Source organism: Dendropsophus ebraccatus, chromosome 3 (assembly GCF_027789765.1).
Source record: "Dendropsophus ebraccatus isolate aDenEbr1 chromosome 3, aDenEbr1.pat, whole genome shotgun sequence".
NCBI classification, from domain to species: domain Eukaryota; kingdom Metazoa; phylum Chordata; class Amphibia; order Anura; family Hylidae; genus Dendropsophus; species Dendropsophus ebraccatus.
Genome location: NC_091456.1, coordinates 109,257,817 through 109,270,340, shown reverse-complemented (window position 1 = coordinate 109,270,340; position 12,524 = coordinate 109,257,817). Strand labels below are relative to the sequence as shown.

At 44.4% G+C, this 12,524-nt stretch overlaps 1 protein-coding gene across 3 annotated transcripts in view; it reads left to right on the top strand.

Moving 5' to 3' along the window:
- The window catches only part of CRLF1 (cytokine receptor like factor 1), an 88,764-nt gene that overhangs the window by 53,860 nt on the left and 22,380 nt on the right, over nt 1-12,524 (top strand). For all 3 annotated transcript variants that reach the window (XM_069964500.1, XM_069964501.1, XM_069964502.1), the window contains exons 3-6: nt 2,458-2,587; nt 4,267-4,436; nt 5,631-5,788; nt 6,281-6,449. In XM_069964500.1, coding sequence (XP_069820601.1) covers nt 2,458-2,587; nt 4,267-4,436; nt 5,631-5,788; nt 6,281-6,449 — 627 coding nt within the window. The remainder of the gene's footprint in view (nt 1-2,457; nt 2,588-4,266; nt 4,437-5,630; nt 5,789-6,280; nt 6,450-12,524) is intronic.

Here is a 12,524-nt window from a genome sequence, read left to right as displayed (position 1 = left end):
GACGGATATATATGGGGATTCGTGTGTATTTTGCCCTTGACAAATTTCCCCCATTGTTTTTTCTCCTACCCAATCCTCTCCTACTGTCACTACCATGGTGCCTTGTTCCCCGCTGATAACTGTTTTATTGTCATATGTCCACATGCAGTCAACATGTACTCAGCAACATGTACAGTCAACATGTACATGTAATCACTGGCCACAACAGTAACATGCCGCAACCAGGTACTGACTAAGTTAGCATTTCATTGCATTGACAGTTTATCAAGTCTTACAGCAGGAACATTTTGTTGCCAGCCCAGCTGTCATTTTACCGGAGCTCTTGAATATATGATAGCTGAGCTTTGATTGGTTGCTATAAGCAACTAAGAAAATTCCCACTGTAAAACTTCTTGATAAATCTTCCTAAAATGTCTAACGAGCTGGAATTATGGGACTTCTAGTACTCCTGCCAGTTGTAGCTATCTTCCCACACTTTTTTTCAGTGCAAAAATCAGACGTTTCTCTAAAAAGCAAAGTTGTGAAAATTGGTAAAAAAAATTTGGCCAGCTATTAGAAATTTTTGCAGATTTTTACAATTTTTTGGCCATTTTTTGTTATTCTGACCAATAATGAGAAACAAAAAAAATTGATGCTACTAAACTGTCCTTAACGGGTTAAACCCTACTATGCAATTTTACTCAAGTTCTGAACTCCTCTACAAGGACATGGGTAGTGTAAAGACCCTAATAGCTCCTTTTGCTATATACAACTATCTGCATCCCCAGGGAACAAGCTAGAAATGTGTTAGAATATAATTTTGTCAGCATCATATGACAGGGGATTAAAATTCTACGATCACTAAGCGAAGCACCAAACACAAGGAAGAGCTTTCATCACATATACCTACGTAATATGATAGAAGATCTCTTTCTGAGCAATGTGTCTGTATTTGAGATGAGATTTATTTAATTTTAGCAAAACTTACTTTAGTTAAAATAACATTGTTACCCAGGTCAGTGGAGATTTTCCAGTCAATCTTTTCACAAGCTTTTAACTGCCCATTAATTCTTTTTTTTTTTTGGCTTTACCTGAGGCTACCTTGTGGAGACGCTGTCATTATTTAATCCATCTTTCTCTACAGCTACACTGGTTACCTGGCACATGGCCCATATGCATGTGATACCTATATCTTAGCCTTCTTTTCTTATTTTAGTTCATATTCTGTTTATATTGCCAGGAAATTATTATTACTATACAACTCAAATTCAAGCATTCTTTCTTGCCTCTTACTGCAAGAATTGCAATATCCTAACATTTAGATTATAGGAGTTTACTGGGACCTAAATATTAATGGCATACCATTGAGATAGACCATCAATATGAGAGGGGTAGGGGTCCACCTACTTACATCCCCACAATTCAGCTGTATGAATGAGCTCTCTGGCCTCTTCATTGCTGACCAGACACAGTGCTATACACTTTGTAGTAACTGTATCCAGTTATCTCATTCAAGGGACTTTTCCTACAGTTTTTGTTGTCCTGTGAGGTTTTCTGCATATTTAAAGAGTTGTTTTAAAGAAATCTTTTGTCCTTAAGTCCTATAACAGTAGATCCTGTAACTGAGCCACAATAATAGTTACTAAGCTCTTCAGTATACCTTACACTATTACGAATCAATTGCATGTTCAGGTCTTCTACTAAAGCAAACTATCCTACCAGCTTGTCCATCAAACTGAATATTTAAATAAAACAAACCAGCAATCTAAAAAGAAACATTACTGAAAGAAAATCTCACATTGTGCTCCATAAATAAAATGTAAGCTGGCAGTTTATGTAAATTTCTACTGTATATTCAATTATATTATTACATTATATTAATATAAATCAGTTATAAATTATAAATCATTTATAAATTAATAATTTATAATAAATTCACCAGGCTCTAGAAGTCTATAACTCCCCCTACTAAGTATCACAAACAAAGTTTGGGGAAAACATGTAGAGTTTTAAACACCATAAAACATGTACGTGCAGTAGTTTTATAAATTCCTCTTTATGTCTTATGGTTTTTATCATAAATGATAAACTGGACTGCAGCCACCGCTAACCAATGACCTTACTGCATGCTGGAATACTTACTACTCAATCATATAACAGTATGCAGTATCCTGTGCAGCCCTCTAGTGGTAACTGTAGACAACCAGATTTTTATCATTAAGCTATCTACAGTATGTAGAAGCTTTGTCCATTCCTCAGAACATGTACTTACAGATCATCATAAGTGTTTATCTCGGTTTCTAGGCTTCTATTATTATAAAGTATCTTGTGTCTTTTTGCTGTTAACTTTTTTGTGCCCCAGACTTCAGCTGTAGTCAATTTGCTCTAGTTAAATTATGCATCAAATGACAATATAAGCTAGAAAAGAAAACTATCAATTTGATTTCTAACATGGAATATCTTCTTGATTTGATTTAGTACCACCAGAGAAACCCACCAATATAACATGCTGGTCAAAGAACATGAAAGATTTAACCTGTAAATGGGTTCCCGGGAGTGAAGGGGAGACCTACCTGCACACAAACTATACTTTAAAATACAAGCTCAGGTATTTGTATAAGACTGTGCATACCATAAAGCTACATAATGAAAGTAAAACAAACTCTGTCAGTAGGTTTATGGTGTCCCATCTAAGAGTAGCATTAACTAGTGACAAAGAAGCTGAACAGAAATGATGTATCACTTACATTATTCTGTCCAGCTGATGTGGAGATATTCTCCTGAATAAGATGGACAATAAGTAATCCTCTGTGCATGAGCTGTCCACTAGCTGCTGATTGGTAGTTATCTATCCATGCTGTGTATAGTCAGCAACTGTCAACCTGCAGCTGGAGGGTGGCGGAGAAGAGGGGTCGGTGGCAACAATTCTATTCTCTTACATATTAGGAGAACGACTCAACAAAATGATGTAATACACCGATCTGTTCAACATTTCTATCACTAGTTTTTGCTACCCTCATTTAAAGGGGTAGTGCGGCGCTAAAAAAATATTCACAGAATAACACACATTACAAAGTTATACAACTTTGTAATGTATGTTATGTCTGTGAATCGTCCCCTTCCCCGTGTCCCACCACCCCCGACCGTGTACTCGGAAGTGTGTGGTGCATTATACATTACCTGATCGAGCCCGTCCGCCATCTTGTGCCAAACGTCATCTTCAGACGGACGAATCGCTGCCGCCGCCCCCCCTCCACCGCGTCATAACTGTGCTCAGCCGCAATTCGTTCGTCCGTCCGAAGATGACGTTTGGCACAAGATGGCGGACGGGCTCGACATGGATCAGGTAATGTATAATGCACCACACACTTCCTGGTACACGGGCGGGGGTGGTGGGACACGGGGAAGGGGGCCATTCACAGACATAACATACATTACAAAGTTGTTTAACTTTGTAATGTGTGTTATTCTGTGAATAATTTTTTTGCGCCACACTACCTCTTTAAGGCGGAATTAACATAGTGACAGATTCTCTTTAATGGTTGTTAATAGGCAATGTCATTATTTTCCATCACTCTGTTCCATCTATATCATAAAATTCATTTATACTGAAAACATTGTACTCACAAAACTGTACCCAATCCATTGTTGGTTGTGCCCCATGAGTGAAGCTTTCAACTGAAATACAGTCCCAATCAGCAATGTGGATTTATCTAAACATTAGTAGTGGGACTATAAGCTGCCAATAACTACCAGCAGTAACAGCTTATTTTCTGGTTTTATTGTATTAACATTTACTAATTACATATACACTATACAGCCATAACATACCACTGTGCCCAATATTGTGAAGGTCCTCTTTTTGTTGCCATATCAGCTGTGACCTTTTGAAACATCAAGCGGTATGCAGCACAAAGACATTATCAGCAGATCCTTTAAGTCCTGTAATATGTGAGGTGGGGCCTACTCTTGTTATCTAACCTTAACTTTTGGTCTCCCATATACTTACACTTGCCTTCCTGCTAGCAACACATCAACTTCAGGAGCTGACTGTTTAGTTGCTCTGTAATACATCCCACTCTTTGACACCATTGTCACAATATAATCAAAGTTATTCACTCCACCAGTTTTAATACAGTTGATTAATGTCTATATTTCAATGTACAGTTTGCTATATAGTGTGTGTAAATAATGTAACATATTTTAGGAATATTGTAAGAAGAATTTTAATAGTTTAAAAGTATTGTTTGTTGAAGATAAGAAATCAATGATTTTTATACATTTCAGGTGGTATGGCAGAGATAATACATGTCAAGAATATCACACTATGGGTCAGTATTCCTGCCACATCCCTAAAGATCTTGCTCTTTTTACACCCTATGAGATTTGGGTGGAAGCTTCAAACCGACTGGGATCTACTACATCTGACATAATAACCCTGGACATTCTTGATGTGGGTAAGATATCTTAAAAAAAATCTGTAGATACAATGAGTGTGTCAATCACTTGATTACCACCTTAAAAAAATAAATAAAAAGCATGTCATGTCCCCCATCTTGTTCATAACCAGCCAGGTAAAAACCAAAAATCAGCAACCTAGAAATTCCAGGGTGAGATGGGCAATTTATTTAGCCCCTTCTTAGTCTAATAATAATAGCCTACCACTACTCCAAACCAGGAATGCCATTTTTCCCCCATGCTTTGGAACCACTATCTGTCCACTTGCTGTGCAGAGCACACAGCACCTAGTTCATAGGGAAAAGTCAATTAACCCTTCTGCTTAGCCTAAGTAGCCTTCTACCCCCATTGACACTACCTAGCAGGTACTTAGCCCCCCAATTAACCCCCCGAATAAAATAATAATGTACAACCCACTCACCTCCCTTCCACTCAAGCACTGCAGCTGGGCCTTCTTCTTCCTTCTCCCCCGCTCTGGGTCTGGTCTCCTGGTATGGCACACATCTACTGCAGGGGGATAACAATGGCCTTGCGCCAATGACGTCATGGGGGTGGGACCACTGACTGCATGGTGGGCGGGGCTAAGTGGTGCTTAGGTCATGAAGCCCCGCCCAGATAGCACATACCGAAAATGATAAAAGATCACTTTTTACTGAAACAAGCACCATGACGTATGATATAAAATAAGGTATGAAAACTGCTAAATTTACCCTTTACACCTGTGTAGAGAAGTCAGAATGCAAAAAGGCGGTGACAGTGTCACTTTAAGTAGCACCCTACGAAATGTGCATAGGGGAGCAGGGATTCCAATTTACCCCCAAGACTCCCGGCTTTTCTACAACAGTGAATGGTGACTTCATAATTATACATTATACCACATACTTTCACCAAGTGTATTTTAAATCTTCGTCTATGGTATTTCTGCAGATTTTGACTTCCCTGTTGAAATCCATGGGGAAAATCCTCAATAAATCTGCAGTGCATCTTCAATATTTTGTAAAACAAATATTTGCATCACACGTAAAATTCCACAAAGATTTCCAGAGGAATTATTCTGAAACGTGAACAAATTTTCTGCACTGAATTTTCAGAATTTTTTTTTTTTTTGCATTTTACTAATAAAATAAAACATTTTTCTTTTAGTTAGCTTTTTGTGAATACATATTATAACTGTGTCTGGATAATTGTTTTAGTCACCACAGACCCCCCATCAGATGTCCATGTAAGTCGGGTAGGAGATTTGGAAGATCAGCTGAGTGTACGATGGAGTTCTCCCCCTGCTTTAAAAGACTTCCTCTTTCAAGCCAAATACCAGATTCGCTATAGAGTAGAAGACAGCATGGAATGGAAGGTATATATGTCTTATTTTCTTCATTGTGTCATAGATCATAATAGTTCTGTCATAACATGCTAATACATTTATGGATATATGTGTCTATAGACAGAATTATTAAAGAGGTTTTCCACTTAAAACTAACTTGTCTTCTATCGACAGTATAATGCCTCCTGAAAGAGTTGAGTGCTGGCTCATTCCGGTGGTTCCATTCATTCTCTGAGGAGATGCCAAAGAGAGCCGGGTACCGCACTTGGCTCTTTCTGGCGGCTCCATAGAAAATAAATAGAGCAGTGGGTTATGTGCCATACCCACGGCTGTATTCAAAACAAAGGAGCCAGGGGCCGATCTGGAGATTGCCAGGGGGGGGGGGGGAGGGTTGGAGGTTGAACCCTGTACGATCTCTTACTTGTCTCTTATACTGTGGAAAACCTCCCAATAATTCTATCTATAGATATATATTTCCGTACATGTATTACCTACTTAGTAGATTGTTTGTTTTCCTTCCAGGTAGTCGATGATGTGGGAAACCAGACATCCTGTCGCCTAGCTGGGTTGAAGCCGGGAACGGTTTATTTTGTTCAGGTTCGGTGTAACCCGTTTGGAATTTATGGGTCTAAAAAAGCAGGAATTTGGAGTGATTGGAGCAATCCCACTGCTGCATCTACTCCAAGAAGTGGTTAGTATTATATTACCGTATAAACTAATGTTCTTTTTTGTTACATGTATTGCTTTTGTGTTGGTAACACCATAAATATAAAAGAAACTGATCCTCCCCTTCAGACCATTGATAAAACCCCATGAGGGACAACCAACTGTATTCTACATCTGATCACATGAGCCTTAGTACTGCCTTCCATTCTCATAGGTTACTGGTCACTTTAGGCCTGTAGACTAAATGAAGGTGATCTACACAGCAGGGCAGTGCAATAGTATCTCATGCAGATGTCTTCCATGTATTACTAAATTTAAGGGTACAGTTGGAAACATTAATACTTTTGGGGGGACTGGGCTCCACTTTTGGGAGCACTGTTGTTAATGGAGACACTCTAGCAGTTACTAATGGGGCATAGTGGTTGAACACTATCAATTGGGGGCACTTTGGCACAGTCACTTTGGGGAGCAATATGGGGGAGCACTATGTCACGGGCGCGGCGGCGGCCCGTGTTCTGGGACACCGCCGCGACCTCCTCCTGCCCCATGCAGCCGCCGGTGTCCTTGTGCAGGGACCCGGCGCTGCTGCTAGTTCGGGCCCTGGGGGCGCCTCACCTCTCCTCCGCTCCTGTCTCCGTCTGTGCCGGCCGGCGCGCGCGTCCCCGCCTCCTAGGGCGCGCGCGCCGGCTGTCTCAGATTTAAAGGGCCAGTCCGCCCTTAATTGGTTAATTGCACCTAGCACTCCCTATAAATCCCAGCATGCCCTGTCCCTTGTGTTGGAGCCTCTACATGCTTCCCATAGCGTTTGGCCCAGCTCCCTGTTGTTCCTGATTCCTGTCCGCTACCTGGTCCCTAGTCCTTGTTCCTGATTCCTGTCCGCTACCTGGTCCCCACTCCTTGTTCCTGGTTCCTGCTTCCCCGTTACCCTTTAGTTCCTGTGTTCAGTCTGTCACGTGCGGTCTCACCTACAGACCATTGCCAGTACCATCTCCTGCCTACTGCTCCTGCCACGCCTCGCCTGCCGTCACCAGCAACCAAGCCAGGGGTAGCGACCTGGGGGTCGCCTGCCGCAGCAAGTCCATCCCGCCTTGCGGCGGGCTCTGGTGAAAACCAGCGGCCCCTTAGACTCTGCTCCCTGGTGAGGTCAGTGCCATCGCTGGTGACGGTCCAGTGGATCCACTACTCCAGGCGTTACAGTAGGCTCCAACCATGGATCCCGGCGAGGTGCCTGATATCCGCGAAGTAGCCCGAGTGGTCGCCCAACAGGCGCAACAAATCCAGCAACAGTCGCAGCAGATCCAGCAACTCACTGCCGCCTTACAGCAGCATACCACAGCCCAGCACACACCACCTCCTGCTGCTTTTTCTACACTTCGACTGGCTCTCCCAAGCAAATACGCTGGTGACTCCAAGTTGTGCAGAGGATTCCTGACTCAGTGCACCATGCATATTGAACTTTTAAGTAGTCAGTTTGCCACCGAGCGCTCTAAAGTGGCTTTCATCATCAGCCTATTGGAAGGAAGAGCTCTGGCCTGGGCCACACCACTGTGGGACCGTGATGATCCTGTGGCTGCTAATCTCCGAATTTTCCTGGCCGAGTTCCGCTCTGTCTTTGAGGAACCTGCCCGTGCCTCTTCAGCTGAAACTGCTCTCCTCAACCTCTCTCAAGGGAGCTCCTCTGTTGGTGACTACGCCATCCAGTTCCGCACCCTTGTGGCAGAATTAGACTGGAATGAGGCCGCTCTAATAGCCACCTTCAAGAGGGGTCTGTCCAGTCGGGTGAGAGACGTGCTTTCCGCCCGAGACCTACCTACCTCCCTGAACGAACTCATCCTACTGGCCACCAGGGTCGATACTCGTTTTTCTGAGAGGGAGGAGGAGGTCTTGCATGAACGGCGACTAGGCCTGTCCCGTCGCCATCACCAGCTGGCGCTGGTCTTCCAGTATCCTGACGTTCCGGAGTCCCAGTCGACTCCTGAGATTCCTATGCAGGTGGAACGGGCTCACCTGACGCCTGATGAAAGACTTTGTCGTCTGGAGCTGAATCTCTGCCTCTACTGCGGTGGTTCGGATCACTTTCGGCTGAGATGTCCCCAACGTCCTCAAGCGTCCAGGAAACTCCAGCACCTAGGTCCGGTGGGAGAGGTCTCCCTGAGTGTGAATGCCACCTCTCCAAGTTTGTCTGTGCCAGTTTCCATCCAGACACCCTCAGGACAAACTCACCAAACTACTGCCTTTCTCGATTCTGGGTCAGCAGCCAGTTTTATTGCGGCTACATTGGTCCAGAGATGGCGGCTACCCGTGACACCACTAGCCAGACCCCTGTCTATCTCCTCGGTCATGGGCGAGATTCTTACCGACCATGTGCACTACCAGACCGCACCTCTAGTCCTCCAGGTGGGCACTTCACATCTGGAAAAGATCTCCTTCTACGTCCTGCCCCATTCTTCTTCCACCATCCTCCTGGGACTCCCTTGGCTGCAATTACATGCCCCTAAACTGGACTGGAGAACCGGGAAGATTCTCAGTTGGGGTCAGGACTGTTCCAACCAGTGTCTGAGGTCACCTCAGCCTAAGCATTCTATGTTGTCACCCGAGCCCGCCAAGCCTTTGTCCGGCCTACCGGCGGAATACCAAGATTTGCCTGATGCCGCCTTCTGCAGGCAAGAAAGAGGGGGAGGCCAAAGGGGGGGCGGTACTGTCACGGCCGCGGCGGCGGCCCGTGTTCCGGGCCACCACCGCGGCCTCCTCCTGCCCCATGCAGCCGCCTGCGTCCTTGTGCAGGGACCCGGCGCTGCTGCTAGTTCGGCCCCTGGGGGCGCCTCACCTCTCCTCCGCTCCTGTCTCCGTCTGTGCCGGCCGGCGCGCGCGTCCCCGCCTCCTAGGGCGCGCGCGCGCCGGCTGTCTCAGATTTAAAGGGCCAGTCCGCCCTTAATTGGTTAATTGCACCTAGCACTCCCTATAAATCCCAGCATGCCCTGTCCCTTGTGTTGGAGCCTCTACATGCTTCCCATAGCGTTTGGCCCAGCTCCCTGTTGTTCCTGATTCCTGTCCGCTACCTGGTCCCTAGTCCTTGTTCCTGATTCCTGTCCGCTACCTGGTCCCCACTCCTTGTTCCTGGTTCCCCGTTACCCTTTAGTTCCTGTGTTCAGTCTGTCACGTGCGGTCTCACCTACAGACCATTGCCAGTACCATCTCCTGCCTACTGCTCCTGCCACGCCTCGCCTGCCGTCACCAGCAACCAAGCCAGGGGTAGCGACCTGGGGGTCGCCTGCCGCAGCGGCGGGCTCTGGTGAAAACCAGCGGCCCCTTAGACTCCGCTCCCTGGTGAGGTCAGTGCCATCGCTGGTGACGGTCCAGTGGATCCACTACTCCAGGCGTTACACACTATAATTTTAGGGATGCATGGGCATGGCTACTTTTGGAAGCAGTCAAGCAATATTGACTGAAAAACAATTATCTAGCTATTTTTGGGAGCTCTGTAGGTAACAACTATTACTGTCAGGGGTGTCTGTGATACTATTACTTTCAGGGGCATTATTGGATGACATAGTTATTTTTGGTGAGGCTATGTTTGACAGTACTTGCTGTAGGGTGTACTGTAAGTGAGACTGTGTATCTGTTTTGTACTACTATTTTTAGGGTAACTATCTGTATTCAGCTAATTTCTGCAGTAAACTATTTTGGACGGCACAATGAGAACAGTATTATATTAGGTGCAAGAGATGGAAAATTCTTGGATGAAAATGAATATGTTTTTTTATGCCCTTTCTAAGATTCATGAGGACACCAAACCTTTGGACAGTGGATTAAGAATCTACAGTTTTATACGTAATGTGGGAAACTATGTTGAGTCCTGAGAGGATTTGTCCATACCCTACCATCCTTTACTAGGGACAGTATGAACTTGTTTAGAAAATTAGAGAACCTTACTATTGAGCCAAATACCCTACTTACCAGTATTGACATTAAGGTCTTGTATTCCTCTGTTCCACATAGGAAGGGCACGTGGACAGTCAGCTACCACCTATGCACCATGGAATTAATTGTTACTTTCTATTTAATTGCTGAAATTACTACAAGCTGTGGGACACTACAATGAAGAGCCCTTGTGCTCCCAAGTATAAAACTCTGCACTGATGGGATGAAGCCATGTGTTTTCAGAAGAAAGGGAATGCCTTCAAGAATTGGCAATACTCTGATCCTGTTTTATTGATGACATATTCATCCTCTGGTCAGACACACAATCTGAATGTCACTGTCATTAGGTCCCTAAACAAAAACAACATAGGGTTAACCTTTACCTTTGAGACTAATACCACCTGCAGCATCAAAAAGCATTCAGTTGAAAACACTGTATGTGTAAGTGGACCATAATTCCATTTTTAAATGCCAACAAGGGAACTGCACAAATGGTTTGTATAATAATAAAGTTATTGCTGCTTGTAGACATTGCTACACAATATAGATTCTAATGCAAAAGGCAACTGAATACATTAATACATTTATAAGAGACTATTCTAGTGACAATCACTACGAGAACCTTGTCAAGCTTTTTGGCCTCTGCAACGCTCTAGCAGTTTTTCACGAGTTTGTGAATGATGTCTTCTGTGATCTGCTCAACATCTGTGTGGTGATATACCTGGATGACATTCTGATATATTCCCCAGATATGACCTCACACTGGAGACATGTTTGCCTGGTCTTACATCGGTGGAGGGAAAACAGGCTATATGCAAAGCTTGTGAAGTGTGTCTTTGAGAAACCTTCGGTACCATGCCTGGGCTTTACAGTCTCGGATGCAGGGCTCCAGATGGATTTGGAAAAGCAATCCACTGTTCTGAACTTGTCATGTCCACAGGGGCTCTGAGCTATACCGGGCTTTCTTGGCTTTTCTAATTTTTACTTCTCATCCCTCAATGCTCCCATCTCTGCCCTGATGAAGAAATTGGTGGATTTCATGTTCTGGACACCTAAGGCTGAGGCTGTCTTCTTCCAATTGAAGAAATGTTTAGCGGCAGCTTCTGTTCTACACCAACTCGATGTCTCCAAACAATTCTACTTGGACGTCATTGCCTCCTCTGTGGATGCAGGCACAGTTCTGCTACAGAAGACCTCCAAGGGCAAGATGATCATGTGTGGCTTCTTTTCTAAACTCTTTCCCCTGGCTGAAGAGTTACATATTTCATTTGGGGATAGAAAACTGCTGGACATCAAGTTCGCCCCTGAGGAATGGCGCTATCTGCTAGTGGGAGCTGCTCATCCAGTTATAATCTACATAGACCTCAGGTACCTTGTTTACTTACAGACTGCCCAACATCTGAACCCCTGGTTGGCCAGATGGGCATTTTTCTTCACTTAAATTTCCAATTACATTTCCAGCCTGCAGTCAGGGCTGATGCACACTTGTGGCCTTTTGTCACTGTATATTGTGAGGAGCCACAATATGATATTGACACTGATTGGCTGGTTAGTGTGGCTCCAGTTGTGATCAAGGCCAATTCCACCCAGGGAGATGTTTATGCCATCTGCCAAACAAAAATTGGTCCTTGTCTGGGGACACAGCTCTAAGTTGGCTTGTCACTAGACATGGTAACCCAGCACTATTGATGGCTTACCATTGCCAAGGATGTTCTGGACTTTTTGTCTGCATGTACCAGCTTTGCCCGGAACAAGGCCACTCAAAACAGACCTGCTAGGCTCCTGCAGCCATTATAAATCCCTGAATCTCCCTGGATACATATAGCCTGGATTTTGTCACAGCTCTACCTATCTGCTGGCTGTACTTTAATCTGGGTTGTTGTGGACCACTTCTCTAAGATGGCCCACTTCATTCCACTCATGGAACTACCATCTGCCACCTGTTTGGCTTTTTCGTGGCTCATATCTTCCACCTGCATGGCCTTCCTTCTCATATTGTCTCTGATTAGGGAATGCAGTTCACAACAAGATTCTTGAGGGTGCTTTACTCACTATTAAAGATCCACTTGGATTACTCCTCCAGGTACCACCCTCAGACCAACGGCCAAGTAGAACAGGTGAACAAGAGTCTGGAGAGCTACCTGCATCATTTTGTTTATGCACATTAAGACGGCTAGGT